The sequence below is a fragment of the Polypterus senegalus genome, chromosome 17 (genome assembly GCF_016835505.1).
Source record: "Polypterus senegalus isolate Bchr_013 chromosome 17, ASM1683550v1, whole genome shotgun sequence".
NCBI classification, from domain to species: Eukaryota; Metazoa; Chordata; class Cladistia; order Polypteriformes; family Polypteridae; genus Polypterus; species Polypterus senegalus.
In genome coordinates, this window is record NC_053170.1 from 93,031,204 (window position 1) to 93,054,616 (window position 23,413).

The 23,413-nt window shown below is 42.3% G+C and overlaps 1 protein-coding gene across 1 annotated transcript in view; it reads left to right on the forward strand.

Moving 5' to 3' along the window:
* The window catches only part of cacna1g (calcium channel, voltage-dependent, T type, alpha 1G subunit), a 435,684-nt gene that overhangs the window by 374,636 nt on the left and 37,635 nt on the right, over positions 1–23,413 (forward strand). The window contains exon 25 of the mRNA XM_039739383.1: positions 2,869–2,919. Within this exon, the coding sequence (XP_039595317.1) occupies positions 2,869–2,919 (51 nt within the window). The remainder of the gene's footprint in view (positions 1–2,868; positions 2,920–23,413) is intronic.

Genomic DNA, 23,413 nt, shown 5'->3' on the forward strand with positions numbered 1-23,413 from the left:
CAAGGGCTCTGTTATAGGTTCAAATTTGTGTTTTATGTCCTATTTGTACATTTTTGAATCCTTTGTTTATGTGAATTTTTTTTGTTTGTTATCTACATTTTGTACTATGCCTTGGTTATGGTTTGTGGGTGGCACCCCCTGCCAATCACTGCCAGGAATTGCCCTTCTCCCCTTCTCTTCTGACGGTTCATTATGAATGTGCTCTGAAGTGGGTGAGTTTTTGTGATTTTCGGGATTTTTTAACCTTTGCTCTGTTTTTGATCGTCTTGATTTTGTTTGCTCTTGGAATTGCCTTTTATAGGCCTTGTATGCCCTTTGTGCTCTTTGGAGCTTCACAGATTTATTCAGAGCATTTTTGTTAAAAATATATCTTATTTTGTGCCTAGCCAGGCATTTTAAGTGTTGCCACCATAGACATAGAATAACTAGACGTCTCGTGACCAGCAGAATCGTATGTCAACGTCGCCGCCATATTGCGAGTCGCACTGCTGTGTGTGAAGTCATGGATAATGTGCTGCTTGGGATTGTACAAACCGCTGTACGCTCTAAACCAGATCCCAGGGGATTACATTTAATGGGTAAGGCTGAACAACTGTTTTGGTTATATTTGGCCATTAGAAAATCCTGTTTTATAATCTTTATTTTAGCTACGCCAGGTTAAACTGGCAAAGCTATGCATTTATGTGCCCAAGTGAGCCTCCAAACAACGTTTCAGCTAAACGTATTTAGTCACTAACTATTTAGATTTGTTTTCTCAAGGAGGACAATCGAGGTTTGAAATTGACAACCATCATTTCATGCTCATGTCTTTAGTTGTGTCTGTGTGCCACTGACTAAGGCTGCACCATATTGCCAGACTGAATACTCTCAAATTACAGGATCTGAGTGAGCCAGAGGAGTGCAAGTCTGGAGGAGATCAGTGAGGCTGTGGAGAGCTTTAAATGTTAAGAGCGGGATTTAGTAGTGTAATCGGTAGTGAACAGGGAGCCAGTGAAGCTGAGAGAGAATAGGCGTGATATGTTCAGTGGATTTACAACAGCAGGTTATTATCCTGGCAGCAGAATTCTGAAGAAGTTGTAAGCGATGGATACGTTTTTGTGGGATGCCAGATAGAATAGCATTACAGTAATCTATACGTGAGGTGACTCTCACATAAACCAATACTTTAGTACTGTGTTGCGTAAGAACCGAATGAAGTCTAGAAATGTGTCGGAGATTGAAGAAGGCAGCCCGAGAAATGTTACTTATATGGGAGGAATTATTTAATAATAATACTAATTATTATTATTATTATTATTTAATAATTGCCATTATTTGTGTATAAATAGATATATTCTATAGATATAGAATAATTGCATTTAAACGATTCGCCAAAATCTGTTGTATGTAAACGATACTGTTTTAAACGTTATTGTTTTTTCATCAGAAAACCCGGTTTCCAGGTCTACCCGTATTAGTTTAAATTGCACTTTTGCCACTCGCAATATGACGGACACGCTGACGTATCGTGTCGACTGGGCAACACAGTGAATGCAGCGTCTATCTATATATGTCTATGGTTGCCACCCCCCTCCCCAAGTGGGCATTATTGGAAGTGCTTTTTGGGACTCCACATTTATGTCAGATTCTGGTCATGACATTAATTGCTCACCCTGTTTTGTTTTTATCCTTTTTTTTGGGTTGTTTTAGCCACTATTTTGATTATTTACCAGCAGTGTCCTTTTGAGCTCTCGCGTTGTTAGTCCTCTGAGGTTGTGGACCGTCACTTTAAAAGCTCACCTTGAAGGCTCACAGATTAAAATCAGAACGTTTGCCCTTGTTAAATCCTTTTCCTGATGATATTTCTGTGTTTTCGATTTTTGGCTCTTGTTTTTCAACGGAGATTTTGAAATCGCGATTTTGTGTTGCTCACGGTCACTGAGCTTTTTGATTTCCCTGTGCTTGACTCGTTTCTGTTTTTTGACATTGTCTTTTCTCCTGGTTTCTTTTAAAATACAGTGTGCGTCTTAGATTTCAAACACCCTTGCTCATTTGCTAAAGTATTTTTTTGGCTCGCTGTTTTGATTTTTTTTTTAATTCTTGTCAGATTTTTGTTTTTTGTAATTGTGCGGCTATCTGTCTAGTTTTGACACTTTTTTGGCTTCGTGTCTTTGTGAGAGCGCATCTCAAAAATATTTTTGCTAGATTTACTGGTCCGTGTAAGATGATTACGCTTGTTTCCCCCCTTTTAGGCTTGTCGCCTGGCTTGTGGTTTTGAATTTTTCTTTGGCTCTTTCATCAACTTTTTTACCAGTCCCTTCATCCCCTGGTCGGCCTGCCATTGCTCATTTAAAGGACAAGTCTGCCTTTTTTTTTCTCATTCAGGGACAATCCTGAGAATGAAAGACTTGGAATTGTGCGATGTCCTTGCTGAACTTTATGTAATTACTTTGTGTAATTGCACATTGAGAACTTTCAATCTGAAGCCTTGTTTTAATCTTATATAATTGCTCTTTATGTTAAATGTAAATGCTGCATAATTAATAGAGGCAGTGTTAGTGATGCATTTCCTACTTTGCATGATTAGAATTGTGCTAATCACTGGGGGCTAGAAGAGAAATGCACAACATTTAAAAAGTTGCACAGTTCCAGAATAACTAAATACAAAGTTCAAGATTACAAATTAGAAAAGGTGGCAAAAGCAGTTGCCATTCATCAAGCAGTTTTTTAAATCCTTAAAATGAGAGCCCCGTGTGGATTGCAGAAGGCACAGGCAGTGTAGGGCTTTTGCTTTTTTGGTTTATTTCTATTATTAATATTATTATTACTTTTCTTATTGAAGAAGCACAATTACATTGATAACTTAACAACTTGGTCTCATTCTTTTAGATATAATGCTGGATGATGTTAGACGGATCAGCTCAGGATGTGCAGTCACAGGTACAGAGCCGTCACACACCCTGTTTGCTTTCCTCTATGCACATACTGTATACCGTAACATGGAGGAGAGGGCATGCGAGTTTGGGTGCTGTCACCTTCAGTTTCTGTCTCACTAAACTGTTTGGCAATGTTGTCTGTCCGACTCATCACATGCCGCACTAACACCCTCACACCATTAGTCTTTGGCGTCACAGTCCCGTTCTCCCCCACCCCACCCCCCGACCACCACCACCACCAAGTTCACACGAGTTAACAGACCCCCTTGGTTTGTACGTCACCAGATGGAGGAGATGCTTTGCTCTAAGTTTATTTTCTTCTTCCTCTCATACACGCATTCTCAAACCCCCTTAGTGCAATTCAGTGCCATGGGAGATTGGTGCCTATTTTCGTCAGTTCTGAGTGCAAGGTTGGAAACACCTGGGTGGGCAATCCTGGGCACTGACACCCACATTGATGCCAGTTTAGAGTTTCTGCTTAGCCCAACCTGCTTGTCTTTGGGATGTGGGAGGAAAACTGAAATTCTGAAAAAAAAAACACCCAATGCACAGGAGAAACATGCAAACCCCATAGAGAGTTTCAATGGTTCAAGTATCTGTGAAGCTACTTTGCCACCATGTCACCAATGTGCCAGGTTCTCCTGTCTTGCTGCCAGGTGCTTTTATTTCCAAGCACCCTTATGGCCTTAATGTCTTATACATACACACATAATTTCATGTTTTGGATATTCACACCACAAGGCTTGGTGAGGTCAGCCGTATCATTTCATTTATAGCACGAGAAATTTCGAGAAGACGTCCACTTGTGGATCTACTGTACATCTGCAATATTTTTGAGGTCTGGAGGTCTTTACATGTGTATTGTAATTACACATGACTACATACGCATTCAAGATAACGTTTGACAGTTATAAAATATTTTAGATTCATCTGAATATTACAAGGATGACCAGTCAGGTGAAGTCTCAAATAAAAGGATGGTAACGTAAAGACAACACCAGTTAACATCACATTTAAATAATTTTTTAAGTAGTTCCAATTTTTGACCTATTTATCAGATACTTAGTCAAGAGCATTTTGAAATTAATGTATATACTAATACATTGCTAGGAAGCCGATGTCATATTATGTGACTTCTAGTTGTTAGTTGTATGTCAGGCGTGTTGCATGCAGCTGCTGATCTTGTTGCCTGTCAGTTTACATGAATGAAATTTGTGGGCCTGACAAATTTAGCGACTTTCCAGCAGAGCAAAGCTTTTCTGTTTATGTGACAGCCAATAACGTGCTGCCTGACAGAGCTCATGATATGCATTACACTTCTGGATCAACACACAAGGACCGCACCTACGACTACACAGAAAATCAAACCTGTTTGGCCTTGGCCCTTTATTCAATTTTATCCATTCTGTCAAGGTATATAAAACATGAGATATTGCAGACTAGTCGCTGGCTACGTCAAATAAGACAACTGACCTTTACATGAGCTTGCCGCTGACTACCTTCACCTCGCAAAAATTCTAAGACTGAAAATCGCTAGAAATGTCGTCTTAATGTGACATGGCGTGTTATGTTTAGTGCTGTGGCCCCACTGCTTTAGAGTACCAGGTTTATATCCTTGTGCACTTAGTGCCTTCATGGCATTTGAATGCTCTTTCCTTGGGTTGTCTTTCAGATTCTCTGGTGTTCGTTTCTTAGGTTAGGTCAACTGGTGACACTAAATTGGCATAGAGAGTGACTGAGTATGCCTTTCAGTGTACCAGTGCCCTATCCAAAGCCCCTTCCTGCCTTGTGCCCACTGCTGCCATCAAATACAATGGCACTACATGGCCCAGAACTGCCCAGGTGGGTTAGAAAAAGTTTGACTGAATATTTACAGAATCTGAAATAAAATGTTTGTTTTGGCTGTTTGGTTATAGCTGATCTTAAATCCAACACACACTCTATAATGTATACATACTGATATATATATATATATATATGTTCCAAAGTTTTACTGTCAAATAATGCAAAGAGTACGCGACACGCGTTTCGCCCTAATTCTGGGCTCATCAGGCGTACACACTCACTGCACCCCCTCTCGGGAATCGAACCTCGGACCACAAGCGTTAACTGGTAGGTAACCACCCATACAATCAGATTGTGATTCAGACTACGAATGCCATGAATATAATTACCTCCATCTACATGCTGTCAAATAAACGAACGTCCGAGGTTCAATTCCTGAGAGGGGGCGCAGTGAGTATGTACGCCTGATGAGCCCAGAATTAGGGCGAAACATTTTGCATTATTTGACAGTAAAACTCTGCATCATTCTTTGATCTGCTTCTCGCAACTGAAAGAGGGCACCATGGTGGATGTTTGCCGACTTGCAGACCAACCACAAGCGTTACCTGGTAGGTAACCACCCATACAATCAGATTGTGATTCAGAATACGAATGCCATGAATATATATATATGTATATATATATATACTGTATATATATATAAATATTTTATATATATATATATTGTGGCAGTAGGGGGCAGTAGTGCACCCTTGAACCCTCAGGTATGACTCCAAACACCAGGTAAAAGTCCACGACCTTTTTATTATTTTCCACAGTGCACCAAGCACCTTCCACACTACTCATAAACTCTTTAAACCAATACAGTACTTTAACAAACACAATAACCTCTCCTCCTCGCCCAGACACTTTGCTCCTCTCCCACCTAGCACAGCTCAGTGTCTGGACTGAGGCACCGCCCTTTTATAGCCCCTGACCGGAGGTGTTCCTGTCCCAGCAGTCCACAGTTCCCTATTCCTTCCGGGTCAGGGCAATCAGTCTTTACTTCACCCGGGAGCACGCCATTCCTTCCCGTCACGTGACTGTGACGTACTCCCGGGTCATAGGGCACAACAGATCCCACAAGTCCTCCCACAGCGACTCCTGGTGGTCCCCAAGGTATCCAGCAGGGCTGTGTATAAACACTACAAAGTCCATAAGGCCCTGCTGGACCTCGGGCACGATCCTGGTGTCGGGAGAGCTCCTCCTGTCGGCCTGGGGTGCGGACCGCCTGGGAAGCCGGCAGCCTTCCACAGTTCCCCTTAGCGCGACTTCTGGGACGGAGCGTCCGCCCGAGAGGGACGTCCTCCTCCAGGAGGACGCGCCATCCGGCCTTGAGAGCGCTGCCCCTGTCCTCGAGCGAACCTTGGGGGGACGGTGTACCTCCTGTCTCCCCGGGACAATGGCGCCTCACGTGGCCCGGTTGCCGGCAATTATAGCACCACGAAGCCCTCCTGGTTGCTTCCCTCTGCGGGACCAAAACATCTCGAAACTCCGCCAGCCGCCTCCGCCCCTTCACCTGCCAGGGAAGTCATCACGCCGCCTGGCGCCCTAAGCCTATTCTCCATTATGTCGGGGACCCACCTTTCCTTTTGGGGATCTCCCGCTTGATCTGGGGCTTGCGCCAGCCTGAGGCTCTCCATGGAAAGAGGAGAGCCTCTTTACTGTCTGCACACCCGCTTCCTTCCGCTTACTAGGAGCCGGCGCATTAGCACCGCCTCGCCCGATGAACAGCACCAGTCAGCTGCACCGGTATGAGCGGCGCTTCCCCCGGCACTCCCATCACCGGCGTTACCCCGCACTTAAGACCGGTCGGGTCTCCGAGCCGTACTGCTCGAAAGCCACGCCACGCCGCATGCCCCGGCTGTTTGCTCCAGTCCCCACCATTCGGTCATCATGCCCCAGTCTCTTGTCGGGCACACAGTGCTTTGACACGCGCTACTCAATCTCAGCGGTGCCCGATCGCACTGTGTCCCTTACTCTCACGACACGGAGGGACTCACCTGTACTCCCGATCGATCCTCTCCGAGCTTCCCAGCGCAGCCGCTGCACGAACTCCCTCAGTGCTTTCAACGGAGCTGCCGCCATCGCTCCCAATTCCAGTACACGTTCCTTTAGTACAGCATATTCCTGTAAGAAACTGTTTAGGGGCGCGAGGCATTCCTCGAGCCCCTGTAAATCCAAACAGTTAATGTTTACGGCCGGAGTTGTTAGCGCTTCCGCATTTTGCTTACCCTCCGCCGGAACCAATGAGCACGCCCCTCCCGGCACGTGTTTCGCTGGGTCGCGCAGAGGCTCCTGGGAGTTGGAGTCCTCAGAGGGACGGCTGGCTACTACAAGCCGGCTGCGATCTGCCTTTTCCTTTACGCGGCGGACTCGCCAGCCACAACCCGTCCCTCTTTGTCGGTGGCTTCTTGTTTCGGCGACGATTCGCCCGCCTTCCCCTCCCTTTCCAGGAGGCTCGGACCCGTTAGGGAACGACCGCCTCGCCGGAGGACTCCGGTTCCTCCACCGCCCCGACATCCACCGCTGGTGACCAGTCTGTCGCTGACTGGAGCTGTCGGTAGCCGCCCCGCCCTGGCCTGCCTTCTGGGAGCCGCGGCCATTTTGCCGAAGCACGAGGTAGTCAGTTGCGGCACCGCTGCAAGTTTCTCGGCGGCGCCTGCAAAACATGATAAAACAAAGTCGAAACGCCGGGCGCTTTACCTCCAGCTGCCTTCAGAGCGGATGGCGACACCCTCGACTATCTAGGGGTCCGCGCCGACAGCCGTCCGTGTCCCGAAGTTCGCTACCCGGCTCGCTCGCCCGGATTAGCGCTTTGTCTTCCTCGCCCCGGTCAGGAGGGTCCAGGACATCTCGGCGTCCGTCATGCCCTGCAGGCGGCTGGGACTGACCTTCTTTTTCCCAGTTTTCTTTCCCATGGCCCTATAGAGCGGGATAGCACGCACTGTTGCCGCTTTCTTGGTAGCGGGTGGTGTTGTGCACCTCCGTGAACACGGGGAATCGACCGAGGGTTGTCTGCCCACACAAAATTTGTTTTTTATGCAGGTCCTCTGCCAACAGACGGCCAGAGAATCCTGCCGCACGCCAGTGTGGCAGTAGGGGGCAGTAGTGCACCCTTGAACCCTCAGGTATGACTCCAAACACCAGGTAAAAGTCCACGACCTTTTTATTATTTTCCACAGTGCACCAAGCACCTTCCACACTACTCATAAACTCTTTAAACCAATACAGTACTTTAACAAACACAATAACCTCTCCTCCTCGCCCAGACACTTTGCTCCTCTCCCACCCAGCACAGCTCAGTGTCTGGACTGAGGCACCGTCCTTTTATAGCCCCTGACCCGGAGGTGTTCCTGTCCCAGCAGTCCACAGTTCCCTATTCCTTCCGGGTCAGGGCAATCAGTCTTTTACTTCACCCCGGGAGCACGCCATTCCTTCCCGTCACGTGACTGTGACGTACTCCCGGGTCATAGGGCACAACAGATCCCACAAGTCCTCCCACAGCGACTCCTGGTGGTCCCCAAGGTATCCAGCAGGGCTGTGTATAAACACTACAAAGTCCATAAGGCCCTGCTGGACCTCGGGGCACGATCCTGGTGTCGGGAGAGCTCCTCCTGTCGGCCTGGGGGTGCGGACCGGCCTGGGAAGCCGGCAGCCTTCCACAATATATATGCCTTCCAACAATAATTACTTTGGTTCAGTACCAGCAGTATTGAAGTTGCTAATAAAATCCACATAGAGTTTGGTTTGTAAGGTCTAAAGCTTGTTCATCATTTAGCGGAGCGGAGCACCTATTTAGACGCACACCCAGTCTCTAACCAGCAGTTCACTGAGTGGATCCCACTATAAAAACCCATTTGATTCATTCTAAGTGCACATCCAGCTCCACAACCTCATTAGTGGCCATGTTAACAATCACCACTAGACGGAGACTCCATTTCAGCATTACTATTGTACATTTGCCCAACATCTTTATCTGCAGGTAGAGTTTGAACCACCAACGCTGTGGTTTTAGGAGCAGTGCTTATCCAGGACACCACGCTGCCTGCTCTTATTCCAAATGTGAGCAATTTAAATTTAAACTGCAAGCTAAGTAAAGGAATTGTAACACATGGACAGTGCTATGTCCCATCATAGACTCTATGTCGGCCACTCAGACAAGTGTTAACCAGTGTGCTGGAGATCTGTTTTGCTGACCAAATCATTTTCGGCCATGAGTTTTAAAATGGCTTTAAAGACGAAATGCAGAGGACATTTTGAGAATTCAGCTCTCCAGCCCAGGCCCGACTTTCCTTGTTGTGCTGCTAATGCTTCTTGTCTACAGATCTGTCTTCTCTCTTTTTTGCTCCCCTTCTCTTGCACTGGAATCACTTCTGACATGGCCTCTGATTCATTTATTGACAACAGACATATTGCGTCTGGCAGGATGTTTAGCATATTTTTTGAAATGTCACATGTTCATAACGCATGTAAGAAATTCTGCATACAGTAGATTGTTAGTTGATAATTTAGAAACATCGCTGAGATGTTTTCTCGTCACCATTGAATGCAGCAACTTTAAATTGTTCAATAATATGAAATCCGTTGCTTTGTATCTAACACTGTTTTCATAATTAATAATTCTGCCTGCACAAGTCCACCTTATCTTAGTGATTAAATTCCAGATGATATAAAATTTGCATCAACAAAAATCTCAAAAGAAGTTACGTGAATACAAAGGAGATGCTCTCTACAAGGCTGTCCATATTTATTCAACGGAAAAGCTGTACAGCCAACCCAAACAAAGTTATCAGGAAAGTGCGGATGACTACTGACTTCCCCTTGTATATGTAAGCCATAGTTATCTTGAATGAATACACCTTCAGGGATTTCTTGACCTTTTTAATATCTTTAAAAAAAGAATGGCCCTCTACATTTTTTAAAAGCTTTCTGTCAAATAACCAGTTACTTAACGTAACATTTACACCCAAAAGGTAGGATTTAAAGAATTTGTTATAGGAGACTTTCGATCAGGTTGAACTTTTAATCATAATGCATGGCCTTTATTACAAGTGAAGATATTAGGCCGTCAGCTTCTCATATTTTCCATTAAGTGATTCCACTTTTAAAATGTCAGTCGTTTTTTTAATGTTCAGTACATGTAATTTATGTAATGCCTGAAGCATGTGATACATTTACTGACTTAGCATTAGCTCCTTGGGCAAATTCACTCGTGAAACAGCACCAGGGCCTGAAATCCCAAGTGCTTGTCCAGGACGCCACCCTGGATGAGTCTGACTCAGTCTGTAAAGAGCCACATCTGCTGTCCTCATCCGTTACAATGCAGAGCTTCATCATTCTTCAGTCACATGAGATGGAAAGACAGCTCAGACAGAGTCTTGGGTGAAGGTCACCAGTCGTCAGCTGCGCTTGACCCGGCTCTGTGTGCCTGGAAGGGTTTTAAAATAAGAACTTTCTGAATGTTTTAATACATGGACAATATTAGCCAGTCTTCAATAGCGGACTTGTAACTATTTGGGTGGTCAACTCAAGTAAGAAACCAACATGTTCTCTAACATCAAGACAAAACCCTCATTAACCTCTGTCTGTGCCAAGGGCTCCCACCGTTACATAGTCTTCTTCACTTTGATTTTCCATTCCCAAATGGCTCATTTTTCTCTCAAGTCTGACTCAGAAAGAGATGTGTGGTTTGTTTACCATGTGCGTGTGTGTAAAATGTGTGTCCTTGTCATGTCCTGTCATTTGGATGTGTTGTGTGTTGTCTTTTCTGCTGGGTTTCTCAAATGTTTTTGTATTCTCTCATTTTGTTTGTCATTAATTCCCTGTTGACGTCCGATGTACCTCTGTTGTTGGGAAATCCAGCAGAAGATGTTTCTGCTTTTTTATTTGTTATTTTTTTTTTATTACAGAAGCTTTCAGGTTTATTGAATGTTGGCTGTAAATAAATCTTTTTCTTACTCTTCTGTAGACAAATTTAAAGTCTTGCCATAGCAAATCCTTATTTTGTTAATGTCGTAGAAACACAACTGATAGGCGACTTAAGAAACATCATGGACGGCTCCCAATGTCCTCCTCTGAGGAACGCATGGCCCAAAACATTTTGATAACTGAATCCCAGCATCAGGCTATTATGTCTTTAGTAATCTTTACCTTTGCAAGTTGATATGTAGATGAGTTCTTTGAGCTGGACTGGCACAAGCCAGAAAGCAGAATGGCATGTGTCAAAATCACACTGTGCTCAGTAGTTGTCTGTTAGAGACGCAGCAGTGCAGTCAGCCATGAAGGCACACAGAGAATTCTGTCCAGTAAAGACAAGGACATCTGCTTCAGAGTATAGTTGACATACTGTTTTAGCAAAAAAAACACATGCGTTTTGTACGTTTTGAGCATACAGTTGGATAACAGACATGTGGGTTATGCAGCACAAGGAACATGAGGATAGTTTTCTTTTTTCCATGGACGTTTTCCTCATCGTTTGCCATGGTAGAGCATGAGTCCCCATTAGGGTCTAATATATCAGGAACTTTTTTTCTCTCGTTCTGCCCAAAAAACATGGGATTAAGAACATATCTTGGCCATCACCACAAACTACACGGGGTAAGTAACATATAAAAAATATCCTTTTTGGTGGTGTTTTCTTTGAAAGTTTTCTTGCCATTCTGCGTAACAAACCCTTTATTAGACTGAACTGGACACGACAACACCAGGATGGGAGCTACCTTGGTGCATCTGTTAGACCGGTACTGCTACATAATAAGACGTCTTTATACAATTTACAAAGCACTAGTGACAATCCTTTAGAATAGGGTCTGCCCATAGACCACCACTTAGTGCTGTGGAGCGAGACCTTCACAGACACTTTGTTTGTACTTTGACTTCTAAATCAACAGCAGCAACTTTAAAAATAGGACCAGAAGTAGCACATCTGTTAGTCACACAGCGCTGTGTAACCAGACATTAGCAAAGGCTTTGTTTGGTTTTATTACAATTTACAGAGCACCAGTGACGATCCTTTAGAATAGGGGCTGCCCATGGACCACTCCTGCTATGTAACGAGACCTTACCAAAGACACGCTTTGTGCCAAACACCAGTTAGTGACTAACAGATGTGCTGTAACTCCTGAAAGCACCTCGGGTGTAAAGTGTTAGTGCGCTTCATTAGGGGAGGCTTATACTATTACACCTTCAAGAGCCTTTTTCTGCTGATTTTGGAAGAGTAATTGGGCTTGACTGGCGGGATAAGATCGGATAGCAAGCTGTCTGCTTCATTTTAAAAAAAGCTACACAGCAGCGACACGTACTTTGAATCTGAAAGCTTCTGTACTGCATACATCGCCATACTTACTGGGTGCAGTGCGTCCATGTGCAAAACCAGCATCTGGTATAAAAAAATATAAGAAAGTAAAATCCTTCATTGTGCCAACATATCACTTGGTTGGCCTTCAATAAAATAAAATTTAAAAACAAATCAGCCAAGCAGATACCAAATGATGATGGTTTTGCATTCATTTTATTTTTTTCCCACGGACATTGCTGCCATTCCCAGCTGCATTTATCGCAGTCTCTTCTTTACGAGGCAAACCAGGTCAAGTCAGTAACCACCATGGAAGGAACAGCTTACCAGCGACAGAGTTGAAATCTGACACGGCCCCTTCCCTTCTCTTTGAAGTCATTTTGCTGGGTCAACTGGTAACGTGACTGATTTACCCTAATGAGCTCGGCACCAGCCTACAGGCTTCACATTTGTTGTTTACATTTACAAATGGCTTCTCCTGCACTAGAATACCCATCTTACAATGAGACAGGTTTCCATTTTGAAGTAATTTTAACAGAAGTGTAGATCGAGGGGACAACGTCAACATCTGAGGTGTACACAGGTCAGGCCAAGATGAACATTTGGCCCAAAGTGGATTCAACTCTGAGGATGTTAGCAAAGCAATCTGACCAAACTGACTTTGTCTCTTTTACAGATAACGGACTTCTTCACATTATGTCAAAAGTAGAGCTTAGCTCACTCCCTGACATGACGTGATATGAATGAATAACAAAGAAAGGCATCTTCTTAAAGTAACAGAGAGATTGTTAAATATGAAAGGCGCTATATTAGTTAGACTATAGAATGACACCATTGTAGTTTGAGACAATTGAATACGTAGCAAGGCTAACGCATTGTTCATTGTAGACTGGAATCCAGTTGACATTTGCCTGCTGTACTCAGACTTGGATTCCTCCATGGATTTATTTTCCCTAAACTTTACATGACCCTAGATTTTCAGATTTCGCTCCTTTTCTGCTCCTTGTCTTCTAGAGTACAGTATTAACCATTCAAAGTCCCGTGTATGCTTCAAGTCTGAACTGTGGAACTCTCTGAGCTACCCAGCTGTGCATACTGAACGTGGCAGTTGTGTGGTTTGTGGAGCGCCTTCAGAAAGAGCTCAGGCGCCTTCACTTTGTTTCACATTTTGTGGTGTTGCAGCCTTGTGCTAAACTCATTTAAATTAATTTTTCCCCTCATCAAGCAGCACTCGGAATCACTAAGTGAAAACTGGATTTTATAGTTTTTTGAAAACTTATTACAAATAAAAAAGTGAAATATCCAGCTGACACAAGTATTCAGACCTTTCCCTCAGTGCTTAGTTGAAGCCCCTTTGGCAGCAATGGCAACCTGGAGTCTTCTTTGGTCTGATGCCACAAGCCTCACACCTGCATTTGGGTATTTTCTGCCATACTTCTTTGCAGATCCTCTCAGGCTCTGTCAGGTTAGATGTGGCCATCCAGGTTTCTCCAGAGAGGCGTGATTGGGTTCAAGCTCAGGCTATGGCTGTGCCACTCTAAGACATTCACTGTGTTTTCCGTAAGCCATGTTTTTCTTTGCTTTTTTTTTTAAGCATCTTTGTCAAGTTAGAAGAACCTTTGGCCCAGTCTGAGGTCCAGAGCACACAGGAATTGGTTTTCATCAAGGATAGCATTCTACTTTGCTCCATTCAGCTTTACTCAACCCTGTCAAGTCTCCCAGCCCCTGCCACTGACAAACAAACCCATAGGATGATGCTGTCCATCACTGTGCTTCACCACTGGAATGGTACTGCACAGGTGATGAGCATTGTCATGATGCTTAAAATGTAAGTCAAGCAGGCCCAAGAATATTGTTTCAAATTCTCTGAAAGCCCTTTAAGTAACTTTTTGCAAACTTGAAGCAGGCCTTCATGTGTTTCCTGGCCTTAAAGACCAGATTAATGAAGTGTTATAGTGACAGTTGTATTTCTGGAGTTTTGCCCAACTCTGCAGAGGTTCTCTGTAGCTTAGCTGGAGTGACCATCAGGTTTTTAGTCACCTCTCTTACCAAGGCTCTTCTCTTCTGATTACTCAGTTTAGGTGGACATCCATCTTTACAAGGAGTGGTGGTTGTTCCAAACTTTTTCCTTTTAAGAATTATAGAGGTCACTGTGCTCTTGGGATCCTTCAATGCTGAAGACATGTTTTGTACCCTCCCTCAGATCTGTGCAGACACAATCCTGCCTCTAAGCAATTCCTTTGACCTCATGGCTTAGTTTTTGATCACCTCCAGAACCTTCTATAGACATCTGTGTGCATTTCCTAATCAGTCCAATCAACTGAATTGACCACCAGTGATGATGATCAATAGAATGAGATGCACCTGAACCAAAGCAAAGGGTCGGAATACTTGTCTCAATGGGATATTCTAGGTTGTTGTTTTTCATAAATTTGAAAAAAAAATGATAAAATCCTCTTTTTGCGTTGTCATTCTGGGGTATTAAGTGCTGCTTGATGATTATTTTACGGCTGCACCTTGTGCCACATGACGTCCTTTATAACATGTCACAATTTCCTCATGACGAATGCATATATACAGTGGAACCTTGGGTCATGAACTTCTCAGAACATGTACAAATCGGGTTACGATCAAAATGTTCGCCAAACTTTTGCATCTGCTCACAACCACACACTCGGGTGACAAACAAGCCAGTTTCCCTTTCGGTTCGTACGCGCCGGTGATTTCTGCACGTGTTCAGTGTCTTTCCTTGTGCATCCGCTGTGCAGCGAGTGACAGAGAGAGAGAGAGAGCGAGAGAGAGAGAGAGAGGGCTGGCCGTGAAAGGCTGAGAAGGCAGTTAAAGAATGCACCAGGCTGTTTTTAGAGACTGATTCAAGCCTTTTTTTAACCTCATTGTATTTAGTGAAGACTTTTTTCTGTTGGATTTTAACCTCCACTTCACTTCTGTTTACAGCAATCGGTTTGTAGCGTGCATTGTTGCAATGTTACTTTTCTTGGTTGTTTATTAAATTATGGATTTTTCAAATGTTCATGTTTTTCCCTGTGTTTAAAACTCATTAAAAAAAAGTGTTTATAGTGAGCGGATCTTAAGGCTATAGCGTGAATTCTTGCAATGTTACTTTTCTCTGTTCAAGGTTTTCTCAGTGTTATTCAATGTTTTAACATTTAGTTTACTGTTACGCTGTGCATTCTATGGTATAATTAACTATTTTTGTGCTTAAAAATCTTTAAAAAAATATATTTACATACAGCTCGTACGGTTTTGAACGGATTAATTGTATTTACGTACAATCCTATGGGGGAAATTACTCAGGGTCATGACCAAATCGGGTTACGACCAGAGTTTTGGAACGAACTATGGTCGTGACCCGAGGTTCCACTATACTATTTTTGTGAAGAAATAACTGCGACATGAAAAATAGCGGACTCTATCATTTAAGATTTCCTTCCAGTGAACTTTTGCATTTCTCCCTTTGCCCACTTAAAGGTGATGTCACAGGTCACCTCGCTCAGACTCACATGAACTCCTCAGCCATCAAGGTGCTCATGGAGATGCCCGTCTATGAAGCAGTGAAGCCTTTAGGTGTGGTGTCTGAGAATTTGGTTCAGTCATTGACAGTTTCCCTTTTCGTCTAACAGTACAAGTGTTGCTACTTTATCAGTACATGTGGTAGATATCCGCGGTATCCCCAGATTTTATTTCTTAATTACACAAATATTTATTTGTATGTGTCTGTGCCGTCATGTGGAGTAACTTTTGAAAAGCTGTGTCTGTATTTCCCAACTAATGAAGGCTGTGTTGATATTAACTGCTAACAGATTATCATCTTCTCTTTTCTCCAAAGGGCTTCTGGACTTAACAAAACTTGAAATATCTAAATGTCTAGATTATTTAAATTGGACACATTCTAAGGTTATAAGAGTTGAAGGCCAATGCTCGTCATTGGGTCTTCAAAGTCCATGCCCTTTGTTAAGGACCGCCGTTGAATCTGATATTGGTGCTGATCAATCAGTGCATGCACCCAAGAGAACAATCTAAAATGACAGCATGGCCGGCATGTTGCTGAGTGATCAAAATAGAAGAAGTCAAATCCCTGCACTGTCCTTCTTAACTTGTCTCGATGCCTCAAAATGGCTGGAGAAGAATGCACTTTGAAGTCACCAATAATAACTAAGGTTCTTCCAATGTGGTCATTTGTGTATGTCAATGAGATGAATGGATTTACTGTAACTGGAATTACTAGAGTCATGTGTCACAGGGCAACATGGGATTGCAAACAGCCAAGGAAAATCAGTAATGCAAGGGGCAGTGGGTTACAGGTAGGTGTGGAGTCATTTTGTGTTTTGCTGATTGGTTACTGTTCCTTCCCCAAAAGTGATGCATTTCATCTTGAAGATGCCACTTTGAAATGATTGCATGTGTCGGGAGTCACTAATGGCATGCAGCTTGCCTTCATAATCCATAGCTGCTTTGGACTTTGGTGGAGATCTTACTAGTGAGCAGTCGTAGGTCATCAAACTGGGATGTGACTTTCCTTGAAATTCTCTGGTGTTCCTGGCTGTTCTTAGCAGTTGACTCATCTGTGTAGATTTATACGCGACACGTGACTCCAGCTTCTGTTCCAAGTGCATTCTTCTCTTAATAGTTTTCCTTTTCCAGTGGGCTTCCATTGTTATAATTTAGCAATATTCGTGTGTACATCATCAGCTTAGTAGTCCCTGTAAGATTTAGAAGTTGAATAGGTACAGTTGTATTACATGCCTATGAAAATGGGGTGTTTTATGGATTTTCATGTATATATTCCTCACAAATATTCCTGATTAATGATAAAAAGTAGGAATTTTCAATAATTTGAAGTAACAGAATTAGCATTTTGAAAAGTTGAGCTGTTCTTGGCTATTTGAAGTCCATTGTATTTGCACCTTGACCGGGACATCATAAGAGAGCAAATTACTTTAGAAACAAGTATGGACCACCGTATAGTCAGACCACACTTCTTTTGCAGTGTTTGCTTCCATTAAGCCTTGCATTATGGGTATTGCAATAACAGGTTAATTATTTTTTTTGCTTCTCTCTTTATTGATATTAACATTTAATTAAACTCCTTCCTGTTTTTTTTGTCCAAGGAATCTATTTCTCTTACCAAAATTATGTTTCAACATTTCATTTAGATTTTATAGTTTTTTTATAGTTTTATTTCCATTGCTATTTTTTTTTCCCTTATTATAAGTCTTAACCATAAATGTCCTTAACTCCTAAAGTGTGCCTTAATGCTGAATCAAAGCATTCACATACAGGTGTGGAATTTACCCCAAATACAACCTGGATGGATAGCAGAGCATCTCGTCCAAGGCAAGACACCCAGTGTGCCTTCTGCTCAGGTGGAAGCTCTTTTTGTGTGACACAGTGAGCTGCTCAAGTCTGTCTGGCAAGACTTTTGGCTCAATGGCTGGGGTGGAACCCAGCCATCCACTTGCCCAGGTGTTTATGTCTTTTTCACACTTCCCTGCGGCATTTTGGGGAATATGGGCTGACACCCTTTCAGTGGTGGCTTCTGGCTGCTTGACCAGTCCCATCCAGGTTCTGCCTTTCTTCTCAGATCTTCCATTCATCGATGTTTGGCCTCACAGGATGTACCTCATGGTTTTATACCTTCAGCCCACACTGACCTCAACACCACCCCTACATTTACCGTTTCTAGCCAGTCATGTGGCAAGCCAACAGCTCAACACATCTTATAAAAGAGTCATTTCTAGACAATGTACATTTACCCTAACCTTTCCTATGTTTTTCTAGCACATTCTTTTATCACTGTCGTAGTATGTGTCTAATCCATGCATATACTATACATAAGGTAAAGGAAACACACAGCATGTAATCATCTATAGTCCATCTCATATCAGACATGTTGATCTCAAGTCACTAAAACAGTCAGCTGGACATTTTGTATTTTGTAAAGCACTATAGAAAGTAAGGTTTGCCATATGTTGTCACTTCCTGAGAAATCAATTATTGTATCTTTTGCTAGCCCAAAAACACAACTGCACACACCCACACACACAATACTGAGCCTAGTCCCGAAACTAAGAAGTTCTCCTTCCTCTTGTTGCTTTTACACATGTCAGCTGAGTTTAAAACATTTGCATGTATTCTGTGCCACAGTGTGGACGGCCATTGAAGCTGTGCCTCTAACGACTGCAGCCAAACTGCTTTGGCCTACTTTCTTATTTTTTTCAGCATTTTATAAACTTTTTTTGATCAGAATTTTTTTCCCATGAACGGTTGTGAAGATCAGGAAATCCTTTGGCATGATTATTTCTGGTGTAATTGTGTGCTTGGAAGAATTGCCATTTATTGCATGTTAGGTTTTGTGGTTTCCGAAGCACCATTTTGTTTTGTCGTAGACGCTCCTGTTTTGTGTGTTGGTTACCATAACGCTGTGAACTGTTACTCGGAGGTGTGGTCCATGGACGTAACAAATGTGATGCTTAATGAGCTGGCATCACATGTTCTGTAGCATCGGAGGTTGAGGTTGAGGGTAAAAGTCTCAAAATAAAAAAAGAGACTTTAGTGGTGTTACTCGGTGTGTTTGGAGTTTGAAGGGTTATAGAATTTAGCATGTCAATGTCTACTACAATTTCAGTTTATTGGTCTTCAGTGGCTCAGTTTGATGCCTCTTTTGGTTTCGATGCCCAACATATCCAGCTCCTGATCCTTGAATTATTTGTCTCGTCTGGATGTTCCTGCAAGGCATATTAGCCATCATCATGGCTCAGGGTCAAGAGGATTTGCATGAAAATTCTTTATAGTAAAAGGTATGTCTGAAACAAAAATCTGTCCCATTTGGACCAAAAAAAAAACCCATACTGCACATACAAAATGCAATAGAGGCCCAAGGAAAAAGAAAATTGTGTAAAAGAAAAGTGTGGCGATGCTCCTGATTAAAGTTGACTCTTTTGTTTACGTGGATACAGTTTTGAAAAGTGGAGGCTGCAAAATGTTAAAATGGTACCAATCAAGCAAATCATCTTTCTCGGACTCAAATCCATCCCCAGAGGACTAGCACTATAATTAAGTGAGGCTTGTTTCGGTTGATCGGTGACCAACACGAATAAGTGAGAGTCAGCCATGATGTGCTCTGCATTCACAGAAACAAAAAAGGTCTGCGTTAAGAAAAATGCCTTGATGACTGAACGTGTCCATGTAGTTTTGGTCCTCAGTGATTGAATTGGGGGCTGGTTTTATTGAAAGATTTCTTTAAAATGGAGACAAAAGGAGTAATACATTAGATGACTCTTCCCCAAATCAAAGTCCGAGTATTTTGGGTACGATCATCAATCCACTGGCAGTTTAATACTCAGCAGCCATTGACAAGAATACTAAAACTAAGCAGTGGCCAACATGAATTGCCAGATTTACAACGATAAATAACAGATAGTTTTCCAATGGTGAGGCTCTGACAGATTCATGGAAGTTCTCTCCCAAGGAAGGGAATAAGTAAAGTAGAAGATGTTTTAATCCTAGACATTTTGAAATATTATCTTGAGTAATGGTAAATAATATGTACAATATATTTTTTGTTAGTTTTGCTGTTCTTGCGCGACACCATTTGGTTTTAATTTGGAATATGGCAGCTCCATTTCGTGCGTTTGTTTACATCACCAACAATTCCCGTTATCACTTTTCTACAGTCAGAAATGAAGTCCAATGATGCCAGCGTGCTAAGGCTAGCTTGAGTACCCAAGTCTTTTGATAAATCTCAAACAATTTCACACATAGCTGCCTTCTGGAAGTCTTGGGCATTTTGGATCTTTCTGCATATGTTTTGGCGGTGAATTTTGATTTATGTTTTGGGATTAGCAGCCCATTATTCATTGTCTTTTGGCTTCAGACCCCAGCTAGTTTTTTTGATAGCATTTTGTTTCATTTCCTGTCTTTCTAAAATCAGGCAGAATAGAAGGCAAGGTCACCCAAAGCATGAAAGAAGAATAATCTTGAAGGGCATCTCTCCGGTTTAAAAAATATCTTGTGGATATCACAATCAGCAGACATGAAAACTGAAAGTGTTAGTATGTCACAAAAGTGGGAAAAAATGAAAATGCTCCATCACTAGCCTGAAAAGAGAAATTAAAAACAGAAACTGCGAGAGTTTTGTTTCACAAGTGAGCTCCTGCCTACTTTAACTAATCTCTAATGGGTGCAGTCCTGCTCAATGATGAGGACTGAGGAGCAAATTAATAAATTGTATGTTCACTCATGACACTTCAGCACATGACTAACTGATGCCATGGGTCTTGGGTTCTCATCCCAGTGGTTCAGGCCTCTGCTGAAAATTGTAATATGTGTTATTCGAACATACCTGACAACTAGAAAGGAACAGGCAGGGCACATGGAGGCAAAGCAGCCTGTGCTCAGTTGCTAATTTGATAGACCGATACCTACGTGTAATGTAATGGGAGGTTATTGGTCATGTCGCTGACTCAGGAATGGGAGAATAATGACAAAGAGCCTGAGTGCCATCAATATCTTATCTGTGTGATGAGTTCTTGCAGGAATCGAGCACCCCACACGTCACAGGGAGCAGCACATCACAAATGAGATCTTTCTTTTCTCTTTCTAGTGTTGTCAAAGTTCCATCCACAGTTAAGAAACCATCTTCTCCGCCAACCTTCAAGCTCAATGGGAGCCTCCATAGCGAAGCCAAATCATCAACCCACCCACATCACCCTTATACTGAGGTGCTACCCTAAAAAACAAAAATCCAAGCTGTCCATGGGTTCACTTCTTAATCTCTTGTCAACTCCAGTGAAGCAGGCCAGATCTTAACCATTGCTCCCTTTCACTATTTGCCCTTTTTCGTCTGGATGTCTTCAATCCAACTGAACATAACATCAACAATAACATTTATTTATTTACCACATTTTTTACAAATAAAAGTAGCTCAGAGCATCCTAAGCATTCTGATGCTGAATTCAGTCTTTTTTGGATAAACATAGAAGAGCAGCAAATTGTCTGCTTTTGTATGCATAACTTACAGCTCAAGTCCCAGAGATCACCTTTAAATATTATTGCTTACTTGTGGTAGACATAATTGACGTGACTCCAGTGCATTGCTTTTGTCTGTCAGTGCATTAAAAGAAAAAAGACGCTGTACGTTTTCAAGCAACAGTCAATCTTCAGGAAATTGTGCTGAGCCCGGCTTCATTAAAAAACAATTACCTTGTTTCCCAGGTGATTTTCCTTGTGTTTCATATTAAAAAAAGAATGAGAGAAAACAAAGCTGGTGTGGAGTAGTGAGAAAGAGAAAAAAAATGTCCTCGTACAGAAATGGCCTACTGGGGATGAGTGTGACCCATACAGCCGATTCGGGTCACGGCCACTTTGCAATAAAAACAGCAGCCTCCACATGTAATTACTGTTTCACTGTATTCAAACAGCACGTCAGGAACTCCACTGCACTTCAAATGCTAACATAACATTGTAGACATAAGGTAATATAAAGGAAATGCGGTCTTCTGGTTTAAATAGAGAAAGCCAAAACCAGCCAAAATATCCCCCAGTCCACAAACTCACTCCACATTACTTCTGCATGCAGCCTTTTTGGTTTTCATTGTTGTTCTTTGGAGAATGGAACCTCTGCTCAGATTTAGGAGGAAACAAAACTGAGATCTTTGAATCTGCCCGTTAGGGTTAGAGTTAGGCTTAGGGTTAGGGTTAGGTGGGGGAGCAGTATGAGGTATGATAGTGTAACACAAGGTTAAAATAGCAATGGTAGGATCTGATATATTAGAAGAAGGAAAGATAAAATAAGACAATCCAAACCAAGATGAGGGGCATTGCGATGAGCAGTTAAGATAAACTGGGCTAGGATACCGTAAGACAGGATAAGCCAAATCAAACTGAGATAAGCTAAAGTGAGGCTGGGTGAGATAGCATAACACAAGATAAGATCATCTCAAAGGAGCAAAGTAAGAAGAGGTAAGTTAAAGATAAGACAACACAAGGTTCAATAAGCAAAAATGGGATTACATGCATTAAGACAAGGTAAAACAAGATAATCCAAATTAAGATGAGATCATCTAAGGAAAGGATGGAAGAGACAGGCTAACACAAGACAGGGAAGATAAGATTACAGTAGATAAGATAAGATTTGCTAAGCAAAGAAGATAAGATAAGATCGGGGAAGTGAGATGAGATAAATTAATATGAGGTTACACAAGGTTAAATAACCAAACATGCAATTTGATACATTGAGGCAAGATAAGACACAATCCAAGCCAAACTCTGATAAAATGAGGCGTAGTGAGATGAGAGGTTAAGACAAAGTAAAATAAGATGGACTAGGATGAAGTAACATAAATAAGCCAAATCAAACTGACATAAACTAAGGGAAGGCTAGAAGAGGTAGAGGAAGATAAGATGAGATAAGATAAGAGATCAGGAGAGGGAGATGAGGTAAGTTAAGGTAAGGCAATATAAGGTTAAATAAGTGAAGGTGGGATTAGATACAAAATAAGACAAGTTAAGATGAGATCAGCTAAGGGAAGGCTAGATGACATCGGTTAACACAAGATAAGATGTTTGAGACTCTGTCCACACTACTGTGTTCTCATTTCAAACGCAGACATTAGTCTCAGTTCCACAAAAACAGAGATGTTTGAAAACGCTTTCCAGAGCTGTATGTTCCTGAATGCCCTGGCTCAGCATTATGGTGTGGATGGGTTTTGAAAACACGTAACTCTAATTGTGCACTGATTGATTTGTGCTTATTATTATGCAACCTTTCCCTGATTAGAACATGTCCTTTGCCTGATTGGTAACCTTTCACAAAAGAAACTCGTATTCCAACATAGCGGACACTGAAGTTGCTTTTCATGCTGCTTCTTGTGTTGCTTACCCGTGTGCATCTGTTTGAATGCTGCATATAGACACTGATCTTCATCTGCTAGTTTTATAATGACAATAGTGGCTGTAGCTTTATGATAAATCCAATCTCTTCAAGGAGGACATTTCTGCTGGTGCGCATGTGCCCAGTGTAGGCAAACAACTACGTTATATGTACAGTAGTTTTTGGTCATTTTAGTGAGGGTCCAGATATTTTTTTTAAAGAGTATTTTTAAATGAAAACGTAATAGTGTGGGTGTAGCCTAAGATAAGCTGAAATGAGGCTGATTGACACACGTTAACACAAAGTAAAATGACATAAGCTAGGCTGAGTGCTGTACAGTGATAGATACAAAATCATTAAAAATGATAATTTAGTATAGAACTGAATGCTAATATTTAACGAGTCAAATAAATTCGTCAATTTGTATGTTGGTCATTTAATAGATTACTTAATTAATTGGTATCATATCTTTACAAAGACTATCAA